The following is a 26440-nucleotide window of genomic DNA, read 5'->3' on the forward strand; positions in this document are numbered from 1 at the left end:
CCAGGAGAATCTGACAGCCACATGAACAAAGCTGCAAGTGGCATGGTGGGATCAGTGTGGGTGGGTCAACAAAAGGATGACATCATACTAAAGATGGGCCAAAAACCACTCCCCACTTTCTTGGCTCCTTTCATGTTCCATTAAGTTGGGGAGCGATCTCCTATAGCTTTTCTTTTCTTTTTTTTTTTTTTGGAGGGGCAGGAGAACTGAAAATCCCACCGTCATTTCCTGTTCCTCAACTTGTCTGTAGGAAAATGATTAGAGCCCCAGGAAGTTTGTGTGCACCCTGAATTCTGGCACCACAAACTCTTCTTGCTTCTCTGCAAGACTCCATTCCACTCCAGCTAAGCCTCGACATCTCCCCACAATAGGTAGAATAATTCAAAGGCTGAAATCTTAGCAAAGATAAGAAATATTACTAACAACTAACGTTTGCATAGCGCTTTTGAGAGTTCAAGGCACTTCACAACAGCTCCCTCCTAAAATGGCCTATCTACTAGAATAAAGATTTCATCTAAGCTATGTTACAAATTAATTCAACTCACGGGTTGGTGACTTGCCAATTGATACAACCATGTGGGATGTTTCAATACCAACATAACTTTTAAATGTCCCTTCCTTCCATCTGGCTTCCCTTTTTCTTTCTCCCAACATGGAAAGGCTCCAAGCAGCAGCTTCCCTGATTAATGCTGATAACTGGGGACTTTGTGCTAGTGACAGCAGTTTCCTACATCCCCAGCACACCTGCCTGGCTGGCATTAATTGAAACACAGCAGCAGGCCGCCTGGCTTTCTCCTGCAGGGATTTATGGGAAGCTTTGAAAACAGATCTGGGTGGGGAAATGGCAGCACATGACCCAAGGCTCTCCTGCAAACTGAGAGCTGCTTTGGAATTCAGTCTACAAACAACTTTGGCTCTTCTGGGAGGGCACCATCTTCAGAACGAGGATGGTCAACAAGCAAGACGATGCTCATGGCTGGTGCCATTGCTATTAATTCAGTGGAGCCACCTGAGGAATCTGTGGCCTGTTGTCTGCTTGTGTTTTAGTCTTTCTTTGCTAGCAGTGATTTGGTCTCGGTCCCAAGTTTGGACAGGAGAGAAATTTGGTACAGTTCACATCTGAGGCCTAATTTGTACTTTCAGAAACAACAGGCAACCGAAACGCAGACATCCTTTGAAACCTGAACTTCTCTGAATTTTCCAGCACAGTTCTCTAGCCAAGCAACGTGTACAAAACTGCATATACTTAGCTAAAGTGTGCATACAAATGCATGTGAAAATCACCTGCAACAATGCATTAGATTATAGAGCATATGTTTGCCAAAAATGTTTATATTAGGAGAAAATTTCAATAAAATACTGATGAACTTTCAGGAGGACTTGCAAAAACGATTCATGGACTGGGGTGGAAATGTGGAGAACCAAACTTAAACGGAAAGAAACTGAAACGGACAGATTTGGCCATGTCAAAGTGAGAGACACACACTACTGTCATCTCAATTCTGGCTAAATAGAATCGATGCCCAGCGTCTATCTCCAGCATCAGGGGCACCATGAGTCTGAATACCAATTGATGTGGAACAACAGTGGGTAAAGGCTCATGTCCTACTTGTGAGTTTGCTAAAGGCATCTGGTGGGCCACTGGGGGAAACAGGATGCTGGAGAAGACAGGTCTTCAGTATGATCCCACACTCATCTTATATTCTCATCTGCTGGCAGTGGGGTCACGTTCTACATGGTAATCTGCAGGGTCCTTCTCCAGGTCAACAGTATAAAAATGGATCTCTGCTTTTGCGCTACATTACACTATGTGGCTCAGAAGACACCATATGTTAGCCTTGGGTCTGGCCACTAACAGCTGAAAATCTACAATCAAGAGTTACACGCTAATGGCAGGAGGGAAAGACATTGTGCCAAACAGTAGAGCATGCAGTTAAAGGTCATCTATGTAAAGGACTAACTGGGACCTTCCCAGTCCACTCATTCATGCACCTATGAAGCACTCATAAAATACAGGCTCTTCTCCAGGGCAGGAAAAGAACTAGAAAGGAGGCAGCATATTACCAAGTCCATCTGCGGAGTAGATGTTAGTATCAGAAAGCCCTTGGCCACCCAATTTACCCCATAGCTCTAAAGGTCAGAGATGCATGAAGAACAACAGGAGTCTGCATCAGCTTAGATCCAAACAGCATCCTAGAAGCAAAGGGAAACCCCACAAGGATAAAGCCCCACTTTAGTTCTCAACTAAAGTGCCCGGCATGAGTTATCAAGTTCAGATAAGCAAGGAGAAGCACAGAGGAGAGGAGGGGAGGGGAGAGCCTAGCCTTTCTAAGAGAAGCTCATGAATTTCCAAGAAGGACCACAGCTGGCATCTACTGGGATTCTGTCACCCCATCAATGGTGGCAACAACAGCAAAATGGATCACTTGCACTTAGATCTGATAGTTGGAGACACATCTGTTTTGAAATGTCATTACCAGGGCTAATGAAAGCAAACCCTGCCATAGGACAGCAAAGCTTTTAGAAGAGGAGGGCAGATAAACAAATCTGAATGGGGGTGTGTGTCCTACTTGCTACCAGTGGGACCCCATGAGAAACTCACTGGATCAAATTTGGGTGTGTACAGTGCAGCTGATTTGAGTGCTTGGTGAGACAAAGTTGTAGGCAGCCTGAGAAAGCTCCATCAGACTTTGATGCCTGTCCATAAATCCTAGAGTTAGAGACTAGGGTGATGGCATATCAGCAGGCTCTAGGAATTATCTTTGGTGTGAGATTGGGGTGTGTGTGTGATATGTGCGCTTGTTTGGGCCCTGAGTGAGAACTGGAGTGGACCAAGTAAGAGCTGGGAGGTGTTGAGTACAGATGTATCTACCAATATATAAATACTGATATAAACTCTGAATTGATATTGAGGGTTTTAATTGGTTATTTTTGTAGCACTTGTTAGTTTGCCACCCATCATTTATAGATATTTTTATAGATTAAGCAGTATAGAAATTGCCTAAATGAAATAAATAGGGCTCAGGTGGACTTCTAGGAGGGGCAGGGGGAAGTGGATTTTGAAGTGAAATGTGGGGTTTAAAATAATTTTCCTATCTAACATATTTTGAAACCTAGCAAGTTACAACATTGTTTTCAAAAGCTGCTCTAAGGCTGATTGGCTGGGAGGAGGCAGCAGTGGCTTTTAGAGCCCTATAAAACTCCCCTCCCAGGCTGTTGTGATTGCCACTAAGGTAAAGGTAAAGGTACCCCTGCCCATATGGGCCAGTCTTGACAGACTCTGGGGTTGTGCGCCCATCTCACTCAAGAGGCCAGGGGCCAGCGCTGTCCGGAGACACTTCCGGGTCACGTGGCCAGCGTGACAAAGCTGCATCTGGCGAGCCAGAGCCGCACACGGAAACGCCGTTTACCTTCCCGCCAGTAAGCGGTCCCTATTTATCTACTTGCACCCGGAGGTGCTTTTGAACTGCTAGGTTGGCAGGCACTGGGACCGAGCAGCGGGAGCGCACCCCGCCGCAGGGATTCGAACCGCCGACCTTTCGATCGGCAAGTCCTAGGCGCTGAGGCTTTAACCCACAGCGCCACCTGCGTCCCACTAGGCACCTACAAAAGGAAGCAATAAGTATTTGTAGACCAAATAAAAGTATTGCATCCCATGTAGATGGGATTAATCACCACTAAAAGCATGTGAGGAGGAGACTATACCAAACATCCCCTCAAAGCATCAACTTGTAGGGATATAAAAATGGGGAGGGGAGGGTGTGTTGAATAACAAGTCTGAAATATGAGGCACCTAAGCTAAGAAGCAAGAGGCTTTGAAAATATCAGAATGGAGGGTCCTTTCAAATTAAAGGGATAGTGAGCTTCCTTCTTCTTGTAGTCTTACATTTATTATATTATTTATTTGTCACATTTATGTGACTGTGAGTTGAGGGTGATAAACATGTGAAGTGGGTTAGGCTGAAATTGGGCAATACAAGATTATTGTTTTTTTAATCATGGTGACTTCATACAGTGATTAGGCTGGCATACGGTGTCCTGTTTCAGGCATAATGCTAAACCATGGTTTAGCAGCACATGAATGAGCCAAACCAAGCGTCAGGTGCATATACTCTCCATCATACAGCCATGAGGAAGGGATCTGAAGCATCCAATCACTGGTTTAAGTTAAGCATTGCATCTGAACTCAGGAACATTGGGTAGTTTAAACAGTTAAGTACACCCATGTAGGACAGGATCATAAACTATGGTTTGATCTTTGCTTCATTCAATAAAACATAGTTTAAACTAATGAAGGTTCCTCCATTCAGACATAAGCTGGTTAATCTTTTCCTTGTGCTCATGAAGGGATTGGATGGAAGAATATGAGCCTGAGGTTCACTTCTCTTAATTCATGTCACATCAAACCATGGTTTAGCATTCTTCAAGGACACCCAAACCTACCTGATCCAAGTCCAGCACTCCACTCAAGACACCATTCTCTTTCTCATTCATATAGCCATTCATGAATAATTTAGTCCCCAGTTAACCACATTAAAAAAAAAAATGGTCTGGTATTCCAAGATCAGCACCTTCAGGTAAGTGAGTGTGGCAGTAGCAGTGCCTGTCCCTTTGCCTCTGAGGTATGAGGATGCTTCTAGGTCAATGCAGAATTTCACTAGCCAAGCGATCAGATACCGGCACGCAGTAGAACTGTGGGAAGCTTTGGATGGCCACAAAATGACTTACACTGCACATCTACTCGAATGGACTTGATGGCAGGGACCCCAACCCCATTCTCTGCTTTACAATAATAGCGACCCCCCTGCAGCCTCTGGATCTTCTCAATCCGAAGGGTCTCATTAAACACCGATGTCTCTTGGAATTTGTCCGAGGCGCTGCCAGCAGTTTTGGTCCACCTCACCTAAAAGAGGGAATGAGAAAGACAGAGAAAGAGAGAAAGCACAGCTATAGGACACAGACAAACTAAGCATTGGGGCCTAACACAGCAGATCATGACCAGCTCTCACATCTTGTGCTTGCTAGGTATCATCTATCTATCTATACCTATCTATCTATCTATCTATCTATCTATCTATCTATCATCTATCTATATCTATCTATCATCTATCTATCTATCATCTATCTATCTATCATCTATCTATCTCTATCTATATCTATCTATCATCTATCTATCTATCTATCTATCTATCTATCTATCTATCTATCTATCTATCATCTATCTATCACCATCATCTATCTAATCTATCTATCTATATCTATCTATCTATCTATCTATCTATCTATCTATCTATCTATCTATCATCTATCTATCTATCTCTATCTCTATCTATCTATCTATCTATCATCTATCTATCTATCATCTATCTATCTATCTATCTATCTATCTATCTATCTATCTATCTATCTATCTCTATCTATCTATCATCTATCTATCATCTATCTATCTATATCTATCTATCTATCTATCTATCTATCTATCTATCTATCTATCTATCTATCATCTATCTATCTATCGTCATCTATCTAAAATATGTGTTGCTTTGACCCAGCCACCGCAAGAAAACAAAATGCTTGGCAGAGGGTCTTTCAAACGAAAACTCATCTCTTTAAAACTTTGCAGCAGCTCTGAATACAGTTTATTTCCCATCTGTTAGTGTTCTAATTGAAGCTTGAGCAAGTCTTTTTTATATGCAGTTTCACTGGTGGAACGCTCTGCCGCAAGAAACCAGGGCCCTGCAGGATTTAACATCTTTCCGCAGGGCCTGCAAGATGGAGCTGTTCTGTCATGCCTTTGGTTGGGGCCCAGTCTGACCCCCCTCCTTTTATAAGTGGCCTCCCTAACTCTTCCCACCGGCCCATATAAGACTAACACAAATAGTTGACCCTGGTGAGCACTTGATGTCCCCAACACCTATAGTTATAATTTGTGGGTTGTCATCTGATTTTATTTTGATCTTAATCTGATTTTACGCTGTATTTTAATTGATTGTTTGACTTTATGTTTTTAACGTATTATATATTTTGATGTTAGCCGTCCTGAGCCTGGTCCTAGCCAGGGAGGGCAGGGTATTAATTTTTTTATTATTATTATTTTTATTATTAGGCTGCTGGTGAGAAGCATATGAAGGACCATGGCTTGTATGAAGCGCTGTTGCTTAGTGACAAAGCATAATCTTTGCAAGCAGGTTCAATCCTGAGCATCTCCTGGCAGGTCTGTGCAAGAGTCTAAAACGCTTAAAAGCCACTGCCAAAGTAGACAGAACGGAGATAGATGGATCAATTGTCTGACTCAGCATAAGGTAGCTTACTATGTTCTGAGCAGGTGGTTTAGCCAACAATAGCCATACCTTCACCCCAGATACCTGCGGGCTTCACCAGCAAGGTTATGGCTAGTGTGAACTATGTGAGCAGGCTAGATAAATTCAACTACCCACACAGCTGTGCGAACAATGCTTTGGGTTCCTTGTGGAGACCATGCCACCCAGGCTGGCATACGAACCAAGCCAGGAAGGTGAGGAGGAAAGAAGTAGGCGGGAAGACTCAGGAAAACAATACTGTAACATCTTCATGCATTTCCACAAAAATACGTAACCCAAAATATTTGGGAAATTCTGGAAGAAAAAATTGCAAACATTTGTGTGCGAGAGTGGAGGGGGATGCCATTTCTACCTCAGGCTATAATTGCTTATCACTTGTTCTTTCTTAGTAGAATAACACTGAGAGCTAGGGCACAATTATCCCCATTTTGCAGAGGATGAAGCAAAGATCAAACATAGTGATTTGCTAAGGGCCACGCAAAGCCTAAGAAGGGCGGTGGAGAACTGAGCGTGGGTTCATACTGTATACTACAAAGGAGAACAACAATATCAATAGCACCCCACAGTCCTGACTTTAATCTGACTCCCCTCCTTGCCTACAGACCTATGTACTAGGGAAATTCAGCTTGCAGATGATAGGGTTCTATGGCCTCCGCCCAGAGCCCCACATTCTCTGCTAATGGCTGCCCATGAGGGATTTATTTAGCCTTTGTCCTCTCATTAGAGGCCTGAAGCCTCTCAAAGTGCATTCTGTTTGCTTGGCTGCTTCAGTCAGTTCTTTAATCTTTCCTCAGCTTTTTTCATTTCAGCCTCATTTATTTAGTTTGACCACATTTTGGAGCTTTAATGACTAACTGAGAAAAGAGAAAGGAGAGGATAAAACAAAGGTTAAGAAAAAGAAAGCTTTGATTGGGAAATGCAGGGGGTGTCAACAGAGAGAGTGAATGAGGGGAAGGGGGCAGCTGTTCCATTCACAGTGGTCATTGACCATTTGCTTATGTTAATTCATTTAAATGTATGCAGATTTTAAAATTGCCGGCTGGCTTGTGTGGAGGAAACCAGATGAGTAAACTGACAGAGGTGTATGGGGGGGGGGATAAAAGAGAGTAGAAGGCAGGAATTGGTGGCAAACATACTCATGTTCAACAATTCAAAAGTCAAGTGTGTAAATCATTCTTCTATGGATATGCCAAGTTGTTTATTTATACATTAAGCATCCCACATTCTGCAATATCGAGATTCCTCCTGAATCTTCAGTTTCTCTCTGCTCTTCTATAATAAATGGAATCGTTTATATTTCTAAGCTCTCTGCCTTGATGGTATCTATGTCTGGTAAACCATGCTCTAAGCAGAATGTAGGTGTTAACTCTGCATAGCTGTGATTCTCATGTAATCTTTATAATCCTTATTTATGTCTACAGAAAGAAAATAGTCTGCATAATCATCCATATTGTTACCATAGATTGACTGCCCTCTGCAATGGCTATAGCTAAGGATTGATTCACACGGTGAAATCTTTCAAGCACCACTTTCTTCAGTATGAGCTTCCCATGCACTCAGGCTAAAGTCATCTGGTGCTGTTGTCTTTTGAAGCTGCATTTGTGGTTACAAGGAACAAGGCTTTCTCTGTAGTGGTGTTTCCCCAGGAAGGTCCATTTGTACTTCAAAATGATTTCTACCTTCCCTCCCCACCTCCACAGTGGGATTATAAACTAACTACCTTTTGAGTCTGTTTTGAGTCTAATGCAAACAGGTGGGATTCTAATCTTTTATCATTTTTGTGACAACATAACATGGAGAGGATATTAATCCCAGATTAGTAAGGAATCAGAAAGACACATCTTAAGAACACCATACAGGGCTGGTCCAAGACATTTTGCTGCCTGAGATGAAGTACATTCCACATTAAATGCTGGAGATAGAGCAGCTTTCTCCATAATGCTTGAGGGCAGCAGGCTAGCTTAGGGGGTGCAGGTCAGGCCATGTGCCACAGCACTGCTTCTTTCCTCACTTTGCCTAATAGTAGGGCCGTTCCTGAGGGAAATGGGTGCTTGCCCAGTGAATAGCTCTCCCAGCTTGAATTCTTTTAACTAGTTTGCCCTCTTAGGTGTATTGTGTCTTACATCCTATTTTGCAAATAGCTACTTGCTTGTGAATCCACAGAGAAGATGACTGGCAGTCACAATGATTCAGCTTCTGTGACTAGTAAGGCTATGCAAGAGCAGGAGGGAAGTGCTGTGTTTTCTTCTGCTCTTAATGTACCTTCCTCCCTGGAGGCCCCTATCCAATTCATGTCAGGTTCTCCCGGGTCCATTTAGGCAGTCACTGGGTGGCTTTTAGTGATGGTGTCCCTAGGATGAGAGTCTTGTCTGCACACATCATTGTTTACTATGTTGGGAGCGCCTCTCACCCTCGTATTGTGGGACTCCAGTAAAGGTCAGTAACACTTCAAAATCATATCCCTCTGGGAAATGAGTTGACTTAGCATGGTCAAGTATCTGAGTCGGCAATCTCCAAATACAAATGGGCAGAGGTGGCTCACTATTTCTGCAAAAGGGAATGCTTGAACTGAAGATGGAACACTACAGTATCCAGCTTTGGAAGCAGAACAATGATTTCTGCAAAGCATTTCATTAATCAGGAGCTCAGGCTATTTCTGAGCTCCTCACACACTGATGTTCTACAGAACATCTACACTAACATAGAGGGGAATTCCTGGCATTTGGCAAAACAGCAGATAAAGAGTGAAAGCGATGCAGGCAGCAAAAGGGACAGAAAGGTTACCTGTGGCCGTGGGTGCCCCGTAACCAAACACTGCAGAACAAGGGTGTCACCCTCCCGAATCGTGTACACTCGTTCACTGATGTTATCTTCTTTTACAACACATGCTTGCCCAGCATGGATGATTTGGGCCTGAGCAGGAGCTATGAAGAAAAAGAAAGAATTAGGGATGCTAATATCCAGTGCAACCCATGCCCACTCAATTAAGCTCTATTGATGCATTACTAACGCATGGGGCATATCCATGTTGATGTGGAGCAGGGCTATACTTTCAGCCCCTAACCCCAACAGCCAGGTCTTCTTTCTGTAGCACCTGTGGCTATATGGGCTTCTCGGCAAACATGGGAGCCCATACTCATGGTTATGGACTCTGTGCAATTGGAAAACTAACACAACCATGTATCCTCATCATGCAGAGCTCCCACTTGTGAGTAGGTGTTCATGTTGAACTACTCAGCAAATGGATGAGCATTCTGCTGTTGGAGCATTTAACTTTAGTGAGAAACTGCTACAGCGGCTAAGCTATCTGGCCCTGGGCTTTTATTGCAAACACTGCGAAGGCTATAGGAATCTCTAAAAGAAAAGAACACCAGACTGAACAGCACAAATAGCTGCAAGAACCACCACAGCTCAAGCCTGTTCAACCACCACTGCTATCTCTAAATTTGCTCCCTTTTGTATGCATTTTAAAACACAAAAAAGCAAATCTCCATAGGTATTCAACTTCCTTTGTTCATAGACATTACATTTCCAAGGGTACAAACATTCATGCTACTTTGCAACACATGAACCCACCTTCTATGAGTCAGACCGTTGTACCCAGAGCTGTCTAGCTGTAGAAGCTCTTGAGAAGAAATGTTCCCTGACCTGAGATCCTTTGCAATCTAAACAATCAATATTAACTACTTCATTGTTTTAAAATTGCTAAAAGGATTAATTACAGACAGGACAGAAAATTTTTAAAAATTAAATATCCACCAAATAGCAGTCAACTAGACAAATTAAATGTCTGCTTGAATAAAACTGTCTTGACGAAGTATCAAAAAGACATTGAAGAAGTCAAATGGATTTCTCTGGGCAGAGTTTCATAACCTGGGTGCAATCACAGATAAAGCCCCCGCCAGATGAACCTCAGATGCAAAGCTTCCCTGGGTGAGCAGGATTATAGAGTCCTTAGATACTGTGCTTCTAAACCATTTACAGCTTTAAAGGTAGTACCCAACACTTTGAACTGAGCCTGGAATGGACTAGAATAGTTGGTACAACTGGCTCACTGAAGGGATTCAAAGGACCAGCCTTAGGTAACCAAAATATATCTGCAAGTGTAACTAGGTACTCTTTACTTCACATTGGTTGTGGGAAAGAATCATGGGTTGACACAACTATTGACATCCACTATTCATTGTTATAAAGATTATGCATTTATGGTGTGAGTCAACTACCAGCACCTGGAGACAAAATGAGAGATAATCATCCTCACAAGTGTTTGTTTGGAAGAATCCTTATCTACATCACATTCCAAACATCCACTGCAGACTTTGCTTTCTTAATATGGTGTGGCATCTGTTTGTTAATGAAACAAAGTAAATCCAGAAGGAAAACAGAAGGATAAATGTCTCAGGAGGCCTGGTGACAAAACTACAAAGAGATGACTATGATGAAATCTTGTAAGTGTGATGTATAGCAGAATCCTCTAAGGCTGCTGGAAAGATACAACACTCATATTCCCAAATAAGCAAATGCAGCAAGCGCAGTCTCATATAATAGCTCCAAGGCATTCAGAATCTTGAATAAAATTAAGGTAACCTTAAGATGAATGACATATGGTAAGTTCAGATGATTTTGGATTATGGTGTGGATACTGGAAGATTCATTACACATGTGATGCAGGAGCCTCTGACTAAAATTATAGTGCCAGAATAGAGACTCAGCTCCAGTCCTGCCATGAATGATTTCAGTATGATTGGAGCTTAGCCCTCTTCACCTTCCATGGGCGAAGGCATAGGAGGACCATGTTTAGATACAGTTGCTGGTTTCATTCAGAAACAAGGTACTCAAGAGTTGAGTCCTTCTGTGCTCCTTGAAAAGGTGTGCTTAGTTTCCAGTACAGGCCAGAAGATGGTGGGCAATTTCCCACTAACTACTTGCACATCATATAAGCACTCTCTCTTAGTTTCCTCTAAGCCCTGACTCAAGAAGAGCTGGTCCTATGACTGCAGCACAAATGAAAAGCTGGGAATTGAACTTACACCACACTTTTCTTCCAACACATGCATTTCTCCTCCAACTTACATAAACAAATTTCAATTTCAGAGTGGGGGAGAGGCTTTGTAACTGAAAAGAATGCTATATTTTCATCACACCAGGATGCAAATTGGGAAAGCCATTTCTATGCCTGGATTGGGGCCAACTGAGTCACACTTTGAGAACAGACATTAGATCTATACAAGCTACCCACCCACTGTATGAAATGTGCTAACAAGCTCTTCAAAAACAGACTGGATCAATTGCAAACCCTGGTATCTGTCAGGTGACAAATGAAACCTGCGTGGCATTTTAACTGCTAGTAAACTTGTTGTGAATTTACTTGTTCTAACTGGTGGATATTTATGAATGGGTAGCAGTTCTCTATGGATCACCACCACAACTGCAACACAGGAGCTCTCTTCCCTCCCTCTTCTCCTCTGTATCTCTTTCCAGATGACTGGTGATTTATTGGCAGGATTATTCCACAAGTACTATCCAAACAATTGTGGATTAATAGATTCAATGTGTTTACTAGAACGCCTTTACAGCAAATACGCTGGAGCTCATAGCTGCCCCTCCTTTCCCTGCCTTCAACATCTGCAGAGACCTCCTGCTATTATGCTCACAAGAACCTCGGCTGTCATTAAAAAACAAACATGCCCAAGACAGAATGCAAAGCTGAGCAGATGGGAGGCCTGCCCTTCCCAGGAGGACGGGGGATTAATGTTTACTAAGTACACCAGTATTGCGAGGATGAAACATTTATATAAACCTAGAAAGGGGGATTTGGGGCTTGTGAGAATAAAACTACAAGGCAAAAAAAGTCAAAAGGACACTATAAAATAGCTCCACGACAAAGCTGCCACATCATTCCACCTTCAGGCTCTATGGGATCATAGTTAAATAAATCAGCGGCTACTTCCTTGCTAGCATCCAGCTTGTTGGTGGCAAGGAAAAAGAATATGCATATAGAAAGGAGAATTCCCTGGATGCCAAGATCCAGGTTTGGGGCAAGGACTCTTTGGTGAGACCCCAGCAATTTTTTATCAATATTTTCACAGTTAACAGATGTGGCATATCCTTTCTTAAACTCCACTAGGTTAATAATCAGCCATTTTCTTAGTTAAGCATTTACCAATTATTTTATTTAATACTTTGTACATATGCAACAAGAGGCTTATCAGCTGATAACTCCCAATTTTTCTTTTGCTTATTTCCTTTTTTGAACACTATTACGTCCTTGGAATTATTCCACACATTTGGGGCCTTACCTTGCTGCAGGCATTCATTTAATAGTTTTGCCAATATCTCAACTATCTCCTCCTTCGTTTCTAATTTCTTGTATTACCTTTTATCAGGAGGTTCTGTTCATGGTCATTCTCTTCTGTAGCTTGGGATTCATAGCACACCTGCATAGAATCCTTCCACAGTCTCTAACATTTGCTCTCTACTTGATATCATTTCTCCATATTTATTCATCAGTGAATAAATTCACAAGATATCTGGCAGTTCAAGAGACTGGTATCACAGCCCTAGTCTAAGAGGCTTGTGGCTACTGCTACTGATTCTCACAACTTTTTACATACAAGCTATGGAATATAGGGGATTGTACTGTACAGAGGCTGGTGCCTGAAGCATTAGTAAACAAAGTCATCAGATGACTGGCCAATGTCACGGTATGGGGATCTGGTGTATTATTTTTTTATGAAAATAAAATTAAGAAATAATCAGCTTAAAGCTAAGAGCAGCTCACAGAGAATCTGACTAGCTTAGCTTAGAGCAAAGTGATTTTAAAATAAATCTACTCTGAACTGGTCGTGGCTGAAAGGCAAGTAGACTTGCCAAAGTCTCGCCACAAAAAACGAAATAGAGATGCTCTGAAATTCTCTTCAGGAGAATGGATTTTTTAGCAAAGACCTATGGGCAGGGATGCAGAGGTGCTGGGGTTATGTTGTGGAAACATAGGCAGCAAGGCATAACAGCTCTTGGGAGATAGAGCCTTTGTGCCTTGTTATTGACTGTGAGAGTCATGACAGCCAGAGCTTGACAACCAGAGCTTTCCATAGCGTGGAGCTGATGCTGATGGGGTCAGCTTCACCTGTTGATTTCTGCTTTGTAATGCAACTGCTAAAGGCACAGAGCTGATGTTTATATATTTATTAATGTGGCAACTCAAAACAAAGGGCTTGTGCATGCAATAGACTCCTACTTTTTCAGTTTTGTGCTTCAGCATACAACAGAACATATGGAAGGCAGAGAAACAAATACAGTATGGTAGGGGACTTCTGTGCACCAACAGCTCTCCATGTGTGCGTTCTTTGACATGTGCCCAGCCCACAACTCCCCATATTGGCTATGTGAATGGAAGACTCAACTCTCTTTAAGAACATACTTAGGGTTGTCACCTCACACACCAGACACTCCATGAATCCCTCAAAATCCCTCTGTGCAGTGGGAGGTAATGTAGCTCTAACTCCTCCTACCCATTCTCTCCCCTGTTCTGTTTGCCTCCTCCCTTAACTGTTGTGCAGCAGAACTGCTGGCCAGGGCAGGTGCAGGAAAGGGTGGCTGATGGGAGAAGGGAAGGAACAGCGGAGAAGAGCTGCAGTTGTCTTTTCCCCTGCTGCACTGAGAGATTTAAGGAGAAGTGGTTGGTATCTGGGCTGCAAGATGACCATTTCCACTGGGCTATGTCACCCAGGATGTAGCTCAGTAATAAGTGAACACTAAATAGTTGTGTGGTTGGTTTGTTGCTGTTGTTTTTTTGGTACCACCCAAGCTCCTTTCTATGCCATTAATCCTGGATTTCCCTCTCTGCTTTACTTTAATCAGGAAAGTGCCTGCATTCTGATGGCCCGTTATTGTGTTTAGTCCGGCTGTTATGTTGAACTGAATGTTTTAATTCTAACTTATAATAGTTAAAATGTTGGTTTGATCATTGCCAAAAAAGCACTTATTCCCCCAATGCTGCTTTTTATGAACATGACCATCCTTTCAGTAGCAGAAGTCTCATAAACCTCACATATTACGGCAATAATAGTATTGTACAGTACATTGCTTTAGGCATAAAGGTATTTTATTCGCTTCAGTTTCCTTTCATTTTAATGTATATATACATCAAAGGAAGGGCTTGTTAGAAACCTCACTGTGGAGGTCAAGTGCATGTGACGGCCAGGCATCTCCTATGCTGGCTTGGCAGAAGCAAAAAGCTGGGACGTACTAGAATGTTTGGAACCTTGAAAGGCTTTATGTTTCCTTAAAAGCTGTACCTCCACATATTTGTAACTCATACTTTTGCTTCCAGCATTTTTACTTTGTTTAACACAGCCTTCCCCAACAGCCAGCATAGCCGATGGCCAGAGAGGACAATAAATATAGACCAAAACATCTGGAGGGTGCTGGCACCTCTGTGTTTCTTTAAAGAACTGTTATTCCATTTTAAGAGTCATTGTTTTCCTCCACCAAAGAATCTTGGAAACAGTGGTTAAGGAAGCTGAGAGTTTTTAGGAGATGCTTAACAGATCACATTTCCCAGGATTCTTTGGGGAGAACTGTAGGGGAACTAAGGATGCTGGGAATTATAGCTCTCTATGAAGGGGTAAACTACAAGTCCCAGGATTCTTTGGAGAAAGCCATGACTGTTAAAGTGGTACAAGGGTGCTTTAAATGTAGAGCAGGGATGTGAGCGTCTAGTATTGTCCATTATTCAAAACATACAATGTACTAATTCCCTCAAGGTAGTCCATTTTTATATTTTATTATAACTATGCAAAAATATTGCTTATTTGTTCTAATTTGTTATGTGCTTTCCGCAATTTTTTCTTTCTGCGTGGCTGCTGCCTCTGTATGTTTTTATCCCTGACCACTTTTGATCTAAGCAGCCTGCAATCACTTCCTGCCTCAAACGAGTTTAGTACTGTAGCATTGAATAATGTGTTTATGATTGGTTAGGAATCACAATGATGCTAAAGCAACCATAGAAAGTAAATTAGAAGTACTACAAATTCACGAACAACTTCCTATAAACATAGAACAAATTAATGAACAAGTAACAACAGTAATAATTGAAAGTATTAAAGAATTAAATGAAAATATAAACATAAGAAACCTGAAATTGATTAACAGAAAAGCAAAGAACATTAAACAACATAAAAAGGGATGCTTGAAAATGTAGATAATAATATTAACGGAAAACAGAAAAAAGCAAAATGAGATAATAATAAATGAAACAATAAAGAAAAATAAAAACATAAAATGTTTGAGACCTAATCTGGGACAAAAACAAATACATGGTCTGTTGAATTACCTTCCTTTTGTTCTCCATGATGGCTCTTCTCCCAGGCAATTTCCTGAGCATGGAAAAACTGGTTTGGCCTGCATTTGGACCCTGCTAAATTCAGCATTTGGCAGCCCATCTTAATACTGCAACCTAGTTGCTTAAACTCCAACACCCACTAGACCCAAGAATTTAGTGGAGTCAAGGCACCCACAAATCCATAACAATATCTTATTTCTCTACATTATCCAGAAGCATAGGTAGAAATGAAATACTCAAGGAGGTATCCAACTTCTGCTAACACTGGTGCAATAACATGTAAACTGTCAGAGAATCACTTCTGAGATACAGAGCTTGTTCACACTGTGAGATATTCCTGTGGAATAGCACTAGAGTGAAATTCAATGACTATGCTCATAACATCTGGTAGTCAGATGTAGGCACTAACAGATGTTCCTTTTGCAATATTTAAGTTGTTGTGCTTTCAGGAGGAACAAATGTTCCTGCTAAAACTTAATCAGAAAAAAATCAGCAAAGGAAGTAATCTAACACAGCCCCATGCTTGACTGTCATGGTTGCTTTGTGCTAAGTAAGAAGATCAGCAGTCTAGTTACGTTCATATGTCATGCTAGTGCATGACAACAAGCCTGATACATGGGCACTCCCTACAAGGGAGTAAAGACACAAGAAGTTTGGGAGCTTTCACTTCTTTTTTTCCATTAACCACTGTTTAGTGTTTCAGTTGAACCTTAAACTGTGGTTAATGTTAACAATGGTCTGTTAAAACAAGACAGTTTTAGAAGCATAGTAAACAGCAACCAAGATTGAGGGCACAAGGAGAAGGGGACGACAGAGGACGAGATGGTTGGACAGTGTTCTTGAAGCTACCAACATGAGTTTGACCAAACTGCAGGAGGCAATGGAAGACAGGAGTGCCTGCCGTGCTCTGGTCCAGGGGGTCACAAAGAGTTGGACACGACTAAACAACAACAACAAAACAGCAACCACAGTTTGTCAATTTGCACAACACAAAAAGCTATAGCTAATGGAAAATGGAAGCAAAAGATTCCTAAGTATGCCTCATGGCCACTCCACAGACAGGTGTGGGAGAGCTCATATACCTGAGGTTCACTGTGGTCTGTTCTCACTCTGGGCATTTTGGTCAAGGGGACAGCAGAACAGCCATAGTACACTTGGGCCCCATTAGACCACCTGTTGCAATTTCTAGCTTCTTGCACACCATATTGTCTTTGCTAAGAACTTAAGAAGAGCCTGTTGGATCAGGCCAAAGGCCCATCTAGTCCAGCATCCTGTTCTCACAGTGGCTGACCAGATGCCTGTGGGAAACCAGCAAACCAGGATTCGAACACAAGACCACTCTCCTCAAGCAACTGGTGTTCAGAAACATTGCTGCCTTCAACTGCGGAAGCAGAGCACAGCCATTGTGGCTACTAGCTATCGATACACAGAGAGGATAGAATCACAGAATTGTGGAGCTGGAAGGGAACCAGAGGCTCATCCAGTCTAATGCCCTGCAATCTCAACTAAAGCATCCATGACATTTGGTCACCCAGCCTCTGCTTAAAAACCTCCAATGAAGCATTGGGAGTCTGTCAAACCAGAAAGTTCTTCCTGATGATTAGTTGGAATCTCCTTTATTGTAACTTGAAGCCATTGGTTTGAGTCCTAGCCTCTGGAGCAGGAGAAAACAAGCTTCCATGTGACAGCCCTTGAGATATTTCAAAATGGCTTATCATATCTCCTCTGAGTCTCTTCTTTTCCAGACTAAACATACCCAATTCCTCAGCCGTTCCTCATAAGTTTGGGTTTCCAGACCCTTTGTCATCTTGGTTGGCCTCCTCTGCACACATTCTAGCTTGTCAATATCCATATTAAATTGTGGTGGCCAATTAAACTGTCTTGTCAGTATCCTTCTTAAATTGTGTATATGCTGTTCCCTGCCCTTCCTAGAGTATGTATCAAGAATGGTCCTCTCCATTCCATTATGCCTACTATATTTACTCTCTCCTTTAATAAGCAGCACTCCTGCTGGCCTGTCTTGGCTCGGAGGCTTCTCGTATTAGCATGTAAGCATCTATACACAATTTTTCTCTCCAGAGCTGCACACTCCCCCTGTTCCTGCTCCACCACCCCACTGGCTAGGCCAGGTGAGCCCAGTCTAAATGAAGGCTCTTCTCTTCCCTTTCATCCTACTGCCCTTATCCATTCCAGCTGGCAAACTCCAGGGAAGTCTATTCTTCATCCTGTTAATGGAATGGAGGAGCAAAGGGGGCTGTTTTGTACAAGTGCTCATTCTTCTGCAAGAGTTCTCTGTAAGTTTCTTGCAAATGCCCACATTTTAAAAGAAGGTAGTAGTAGTACAATCTGCGAAGGGAACAGACAAGCAAGGCAGCTGCCAGCAGTCTCGAAGAAATGACAAAGCTTAGTAGGACATCCTTATTTCAAGGCTAAGCCTGTTGCTGTGCAAACGCAGGATTCACTTTATAATTTGGCAGCTTTTGAAAGAATAGCCAAATAACAAAGACTCAGAAAGCCATGCCATACAAGTCTGAGAGGCAGGGCCCTGTGGAGCAGACAAGCCCAATGAGCATTGCAAAGAAGAGAGTGAACCTGCCGCATCAGCTGTACTGGAACCATCTGCTCAGGCCCTCAAGACTTTGCCTGCCGGTTCTCCTACAGCTCTGATCCGAAGCAAGAGGCGGCCAGTGCACAAGCTTTGCACCTGGCACCAGGAAAGGAGTAAATCCTAAAGCCTGGGGATTTTGGCATTTAATAATAAATCCATTCCATTTCCTCCCACCCTGAGTTGCTATTTTAGGCTGCTTTCAGGTGTCTTGTAATCTCACAGCAAAGTAGTAATAAATCATAACCTGCTAGCAGTTCCCCAGCATTCCATATGCATGTGCTTCTTATTGGGTTGGTAATATGAAGGTAACTCATGGGGGGATGTCTCTGCCATCAAAAAGATTCCTGAGCCACATTCCATAATGTGCCATAAAAGGCCTCTACTGTCTCCCAAGGAACATAAATAAGTAGGCTCTGTATTGAGTTTGCCATTTTCCAAAAATTGAAAGAAGTGGGTAAAAAAAAAAAATCAATGCAGATAGGTTTGTAACTATGGTTACCATGGTTTTGAATGCCTGGTCTGTGGCCTAATCTGACCCCCACCCCTCAAAAAAAATATGCCCCTTGAAGACGCCACCATTTTGAGACAATGATTTAGCCAGAGAGTTGAAAAGCCTAATTCCAGCATGTACAGTGGTACCTCGGGTTACATATGCTTCAGGTTACATACGCTTCAGGTTACAGACTCCACTAACCCAGAAATAGTACCTCGGGTTAAGAACTTTGCTTCAGGATGAGAACAGAAATCGTGCTCTGGCGGTGCGACGGCAGCAGCAGGCCCCATTAGCTAAAGTGGTGCTTCAGGTTAAGAACAGTTTCAGATTAAGAACGGATCTCCAGAACGAATTAAGTACTTAACCCGACGTACCACTGTAAAGTAGATTCAGCACTGGGTTGAGCACAGAGGTTTATACCTCTGTGTCTAGCCCAGTGCCCTCTAAGGAATGCAAATGCTTGTTATCAGATTGATCATTTGATGAGTAAGGAAAGGAGGTAACCTCCCGCCTCAGCTAAGTGGCATGGATCAGTTGTGTGTGTGAGGGAGAGCAAGAGTGGTGACACCCATCTCTAGCATCTTTTCAGATGTTTCATGGGGTGGCCACATCCATCGCTCACATGCAGCCCTGGATGGTCTGCCAAGGGTAAATGCAGGCCTCAAACTGAAAGAGATTAGTCTTGGATTAGGAGAATAAGGTATTACCATAGATGAGAAGGATATGTGGCAAGGCCCATTTATCATTCGGGGGGAGCACATCATTATGTCAAGAAGATGAACAGAAATTTGGTAACACACTGAAACAGCTGTAGCTGTGGTAGATCAGACATTTTTTTTCTAGAAGGCTACAGGTTTGTTTGCTGGCATTCTAAACAAAAGGATTCCCAAGAACAGGGTTGGGGAGGACCTCTGCATGATATTTGGTAGAGCCACTGTCAAGTTACACTGGAAAATACTTGTCCCAATGGCTCAGTTGTTTCAGTGTACAATAGCTTCATCTTTTCATATGCTATCTCTTTTTTGTGTTATGCTGTAATCTCCCATAGACTAAAACACCTGGGAAAAAATGCAAAGCAACTGGCAGAAGGAGTTTCCATTTTAGTGGGCAAACTATACCTCCGGGGAAATTTGTAAGAAACTCAAAACAGCAGGTCCCTGATCTCCGGCATTAGTTCAAAATGGTTGCTGAGTGCTTTGTTTAAATGGTACCATTAGCAACTTACGTTTCGTACAACGTGATGCAGAAATGTTTTATTTTGCTTGCTGAAAGGACTACAAGAGTTTTCAAGGGGAAGTATGGTTCTTTAGTCTAGGACACAGAACAGCTGTTTCAGGAGGGGTCGTCACTCAATGGATAGCTATAGTCGAGGCGCAGTGTGCATGCTTTGCGCACACAAGGTCTCAAGTTCAATCTCTTGGCATCTTCAGTTAAGAAGGACCTCAGTTCACAGAGATCTCTTCCAAGGACCTTTGCCTAATACCCTAGCAAGCTGATGCCATTGAGGGTAGACAGAACTGGGCTAGATCGATGAATGTCTTGTTTCAGCCTAAATAGTAAGTTAATTCGGTTTGCATTTTAAATGTGAGCTTTCCTAATTTATACTTTCCAAAACAATACAGGAATCAAAACACAGTCATCCTTCAAAATTCAGACTTCTCCAAATTTTGCAGTGCATTTCTCCACACAACTAACGTCTACAAAAATGTAAATACTGAGGTAAAGTGTGAGTAGAAATGCATGTATCGGAGAAATTAGCAAATAAGAAGGCATTATAACGGGGTAAATGTGTGTGTGTATATTGGACAAAAACTGTGTATATTAGAAGAAATTTACACAAAAGCACTGCTGATGAATTTTCATGAGGACTTTAAAAAAGAATTCTGCAGACTGATGTGGAAATGTGGAGAACTAAAGATTAGTAAAATGAGAAACAGAGAAACTGAAATTGACAGATTCACCCATCCCTATGGGTAAAGCAGCTTCATGCTTTTATAGGCTACAAACAACAGTTTTTAAAAGAGCTGAAAAATGGAAGAGCCACCTTTGCCTGTGGTGTACAAACTCACTATTATTATTATTATTATTATTATTATTATTATTATTATTATTATTATTATACCACCACCCCTCATCCAAAGATCACAAAAGATAAAAAAGAATGGGGTTGCAAACATTTTATTCAGCAATAAGAAGTCCCTCCAGTTTAGCAATTTAGCCATATCTGATTGGTCATGTGGTATCACGCTGTTGTGACTGGCTAGGAACACTTTAGGGAGGAGACAGAAATCATGATCAGAATTTTCAAAAGGGCAAACATTTGCTGCAGTCCTATTAGTCCCATTACTGTCTATAGTCAAATGGTATATATGTTTGCAAAGCACTACAGAACCTTCCAATACCTGTTGGCCAAATATGATAGACAAGTGTGCATATCATGGGGAATGATGGCTTTGTGGGGATACTTATAAAAGTCTGTCTCCACTCTAAATTTTCTTGACCTGTCACATACTGCCCATATGTCTCTAGTCAGGCTATATACATTCACGGTTTTCAATAGAACTTGCTTCGACATAAGTGTGCTATGCATCCTGGAAATCTTCTTTCTCCATCTTACATGAGGTAACACACTAACCTCAGACACCAAAGTATAATGGGCTAATAGAGTGAAGATGCATCTCAGTTACAAAGGGAGCAGTTTTGCATAGTGACTTTTTCTGACTGCCTAAAGATGACATAGTTAATTTCTTTCTAGGAAAGGTTGGTGGCTGCATCTCTAAGGAGATCTTCTTTCATTATTCCACTGGTGACATTCATTACCCTATCAAGGATGAAGGCTGCAGGCACCACCGAAATTTTAAACAAAAACAAATAATCAGGTTTCTTTCCCTTCAGCCTTGGAAAGCCAAGCACAATATTGATGGAGCATTTGCAATGGGAAATTCACTCCGGCTTCAGGCTGATTATGGAAATAATAATACACGATCAGTGTCCATTAACTCCATCATGAGGGGTGGGGATCAATAATGTATTAATGGCTGAAGAAAGACCATTCTGTGCCCATCAATACAGTTAACACCACAACACAAATAGGGGAAGAGGGAGGAGGCAACAGGCAGCATGTAAATGACCAAGACTGCTGATATTTTGATACTGACAGGCCATACTGTTTATCATCATTATGCACAATTTTCAGAATGAGTCCTGGCATTTGGTGCTTCTGGAATCTCAGTTCAGTCAACTCAATACGTTTTTAGTTGAGGGAGGCTGAGAGAGGGAGGCTGAGGCAGACATTACGAAGAAGAGCAATGCTGAGGCCAAATTACCATATGTAGGGTATGTGGGGCCATGTACAACAGCTGTGTCCCCAACATCCTCTACAACACAGAGACAGGGGCAGAGGCAGGGGCACTGGGGTGGGGGTCCCACAGCCCCCTACTCATGTTGCAATTCCCAGTAGTCATGTGCCAATTGTTTAGAATGGGAGGCAGTCACTATACTTGTAAGGGGCCAGTGTGTGTCAAACTGGGGCTGTCAGCAGCCAAGCTCCAGTGGTTTATCCTCTTGTGATCTCAGAGTTGTTTTTCTGACTTAAGCCTTGCGACCACATAGGCTGCAGCGCCAAGTCCCACCACCAATCTGAGCCCCAAGTCAGTTGATATGACAAATACATGATTTTCCAACAGGCAGAAGTGCATTTAGGGGAGCATGACTGGTTCGGTCGCAGTGGGCATGGAGAGTAAGAGGTGCCCAGTTTTGGCATTGCTCAGGGTGCTGCTGAAATTTGAGACCCCAAGGTCTGCCACTGCACTAGGCCCTAAGAAGCTGCAGCCTCCATGTTTGCTCCTTGATTCTGAGCAACCTGCCATAATGGATTGCAGTCTTTGGAATTTGGCCTCCTGCCTGCCCTGAATTGCTCTATTTGCCTCTGGCTCTTATGGTCTTAAGCTGCTGCTTTTGAGCACTGGCTTCCTGCCTGACTTAAGACTATGTTACCAGCTTCTGGCCCTTCTGGCCAGGCAGTCGATGCTCAATGAATTTGACCCTTGGCTCCCTTGAATTACACTCCCTGTCTCTGGTCTCACAGAATAACAGCTGGACCCAAACACTGAAACTTGCCTATTTCAGGCCCAATCCTGCTTGGACCATATCAGTACCTTACTTAAGTTATTCTCTACAATCACTTCATTAAAATGACTTACACCTTCCTCATAATCTCCAGTTGTTTTAGAACAAAGAATGTAGCAGGTGAGGGATGGCTGATGTGTGTGCATATGTATTTAACAGCTTTCTGCTACCTGTGAATGAGGGCTATATGTACCTTAGGCATATGCAGTATCTATTTCAAATGTATTTTGCCACATTGCCTTTGCTTTTCCATGCATACCTTACACATGCAGGGCATTTCAATGTCCTGACAAGAAAGGCTTCTTGAGTCAGAATACAGAGGTACCTCAGGTTGCGAACAGGATCCGTTCTGGAGGTCCAGCCGCATCCTGAGGAATTCGTAACCAGAGGGCCGCTTCTGTGAATACGCATGGCATGGTTTAACGCTTCTGCGCATGCGCGCATGGTTAAAGCCAGAAAAATACTTCTGGGTTTGCCACATTCGCACCCCAAAGTTTATGTATCCAGAGGAATAGGTAAGCAGAGGTACAACTGTATTTGGCAACCCCGCCCAGAACACCCTCCCAAGAAACTCGAAACTGCATTAAATCTCTGGGAATTTTTCAAAATCCTATCATGAGGTTTCTCTAAAAAGAATCAGTCCAATATTCTGAGCAGCAGTTTCTACAAAGGGGTGGGCCACAAGGCTGAAGCCCACTGGAGATAACTATGCTAAAAATTGCAAAAATAATGCATATGTAATACAACAGCAATCCTTTCTCAATACATACTCCTTTTAAATGGAGGGCATTACATTAATAATGGTCAAACAGTGCCAACACCACACAAGGGTGTGTCATGCAGCAAATGTTAGTACTCTCTGCTACAGTCTCTCATCTGTAAAATCAGGAATGAAATGACACTCTGTTTATGAAATTTTCATTCCTGTCCTTTCCCTATATTTCATGGCTAGTTTATATATATGCATGGAGCTCGATCTACGAATGTTGTAAAGAGATATTAATCTGACTAAATTAAAAATCCAAGCCATATCCCTTACCCTCCCAGCACTAGCTCATCCTTATGTGAGTCTCTGATACAGATGTTGCAACGATAAATGCATTATGCAGTTATCAAGTGTCCATATATTAAGAGGATTGCAGCGGGATAAGAGATGGGGTGGGAGAGGGAGAGAATCTCACAAATACGGAAAATATATTGGGATTTCTGACAGCTGCATAGAGACTTCTAGCTGTTCTTTTCCTTGGATTTCTGGACAGCACACATGTTGTAAATCCAATGCTAGCCGCTCAAACTGGCTACTCATTGGAAAAGTTCACCGGTTGCTAATAACCTTTTTATAAGCAAACATTTTTACTGCCTCTGTCCCATGTGCTTTGTCACTCCGTCTTGTCTCGTGCCTCTGTCTGAGATCAGATAATTCCCAAGGTCAATGTTGGCACCATTTGTTTTATTTCCCCTTTTTCTTTTTTACTTCCTTTGGCGCAGCAAACAGTGACTCCTCCTCCCCTTCTACAAAGATGTTTGTGTCTATGGATCCAGAAACAGGAGCGCTTTGAAACTCAGCTGCTGTCTTATTGCTGGACTATTCCACCGAGGACATGAAAGAGGAGCCCAGACACTCTGGCTTTATCCTTTCAAAAGGGAAAGGGAAATGTCAGTTTGCTAATCATCTGTCAGCTGGATTAGTTGCAAAGGTACATATGTGTACCCTGATCAATGAGGGCCGACGAGGCCTTCCCCCCCCCCCCAAATCAAAAGTCATTGGGCAACAGCTGTGGCTTCTGTGCTGGAAAAGAGACACAAAAGGCAGAGCGAGGAGTGCCATACGGCAGTCCCTGGCAGGCAGGACAGAAAACATTCAGGACTTTGCTAAAGATAAACAAAAGCTTCAGCATCAAAATTAAAAGCTAGCTACTCTGTTGTATCGTCCAACATTTGCCAGCTGCAGGTATTAAGGTTGAAATCCTATCTATATTTACTTGGAAGTAAGTCCGTTGACTTCTGAGTAAACATGCATAGGACTGGGCTAAGAGAAAGCAGAGTATACGGAATAATCTGCTTCTGCTGCACACACTTTCACACCCTCCTTAAAGCAGGAACAGCTCTCCTCTTTTGGCCTGTGGCCCCCATTCACCCTTGGCCAACCCTCTGAAGGCCACATGCCAGCAATGAGGGCATAATGCCTCCCCCTCTGGCATGCAAGGCACACAAATGCACAGAGGACATTTCACAGCTCTCCTCTTCAGCTGATGCATGCAGGTAAGTTGAGAAGAAGGGTTATCAAATGATCAATTCAATGACCAAGAAGGGGGAAATTGTATCCCAGTCAGGGCACTGAGGGTTTAAATCACCCCAGCTCTGAGTCTGCTCCCTCCGCTTTTAGCTGCCATTTCCAAAACTAGTGAAGTTGGAGGACAAAAATGTATAGGTCCAGCACCAAGGGTCTTCTGTCAGTTTCCTCACTGCGAGAAGCCAAGTTACAGGGAACCAGGCAGAGGGCCTTCTTGGTAGTGGCACCCGCCCTGTGGAACGCCCTCCCACCAGATCTCAAAGAGAAAAATAACTACCAAACTTTTAGAAGACATCTTAGGGAAGCTTTTAATGTTTAATAGGTTACTGTATTTTAGTGTTTTGTTGGAAGCTGCCCAGAGTGGCTGGGGAAACCCAGCCAGATGGGTGGGGTATAAATAAATAATAATTGTTCAACACAGGCCCCATGCAGAGTTTGTCTGAGGCCCAGGGTGGCAGTCTTGTTGGTACACAGTAACACAGGTCCTGATTTCACTTTCAAAGCCTTGCAGTGGATATGGACAGGCATGGGTGTTTCATCCATGACGATTTTGCCCATGAAGTCCTTGGCCTGCTAGGAGGCAGGGGGCATTCCCGGCATGACAGTTGAAGTCCAACAGGTCCCTGGCAGCCCTCACCACTGGCTTAGCCATCCAAGACTCAGGGCAAATGTACTGCACTGGCCTGGTCCAACACCTGTCTCCAAGAAATCCCAATCACCTACCAACAGCAAATCAACTTAAGCAATGCAGACCCCACAGGCAGAAAACTACACAGAGGTCCCTGGGGCTGTCTTCCATTTCCCCGATGTGGGGAACACCCGTAGGTAGCTGATGAGAAACGGAATCCAATATTCTGCTGCCTTCAGAACTAGCTAGCCCCATTCTCTGAGTAAGTTGCTCCAATGGCAAACTAGCTGCTGCCCACCTAATCTGCAGGTGTCTCTCCTAGTGGGAAAATGGATGATCACCCTGAGCCATCTGTAATGACATCTCAGGTGACCTCCCCTTTCTCAACAGGTCCTCGATTGGAGCATGAAACCTAAAAGCAGCTTTTGCTCCAGCCAGCACTGCTTCTCAGGTGAATGTGGAGGTGGTGCTATAAAGCCCAAAGCAATGCAAAGTACTGGTTTCCCATCTTGGTCAGTGCCCCATTGTAGTAGGCTATGATTGTGTCTCTCATCTGCCTGCTAGGAGGGATGTCTGGTAAGGGAGAAGCAGCCCCTAATATGGTATAAGGATGGGTGCAGGATGTGC

General features: G+C 42.9%; 1 protein-coding gene across 6 annotated transcripts in view; it reads right to left on the bottom strand.

Annotated features, from left to right (window-relative positions):
- The window catches only part of MDGA1 (MAM domain containing glycosylphosphatidylinositol anchor 1), a 261863-nt gene that overhangs the window by 162152 nt on the left and 73271 nt on the right, over positions 1-26440 (bottom strand). For 5 of the 6 annotated variants that reach the window (XR_014562498.1, XR_014562499.1, XM_083732247.1 and 2 more), the window contains exons 2-3: positions 9105-9244; positions 4729-4903 (exon numbers count right to left, since the gene is read on the bottom strand). Coding sequence is in view for 4 of the 6 variants with exons in the window: in XM_083732247.1 (XP_083588373.1) it covers positions 4729-4903; positions 9105-9244 (315 nt within the window). In the remaining 2 variants the exon portion in view is untranslated. Of the gene's footprint in view, positions 1-4728; positions 4904-9104; positions 9245-15654; positions 15767-26440 lie in introns of those variants that run through there. The other variant, XM_083732249.1, reaches the window with a different exon arrangement.

The sequence above is a fragment of the Podarcis gaigeae genome (assembly GCF_964106915.1).
Source record: "Podarcis gaigeae genome assembly, chromosome: 3".
Lineage (NCBI taxonomy): Eukaryota > Metazoa > Chordata > Lepidosauria > Squamata > Lacertidae > Podarcis > Podarcis gaigeae.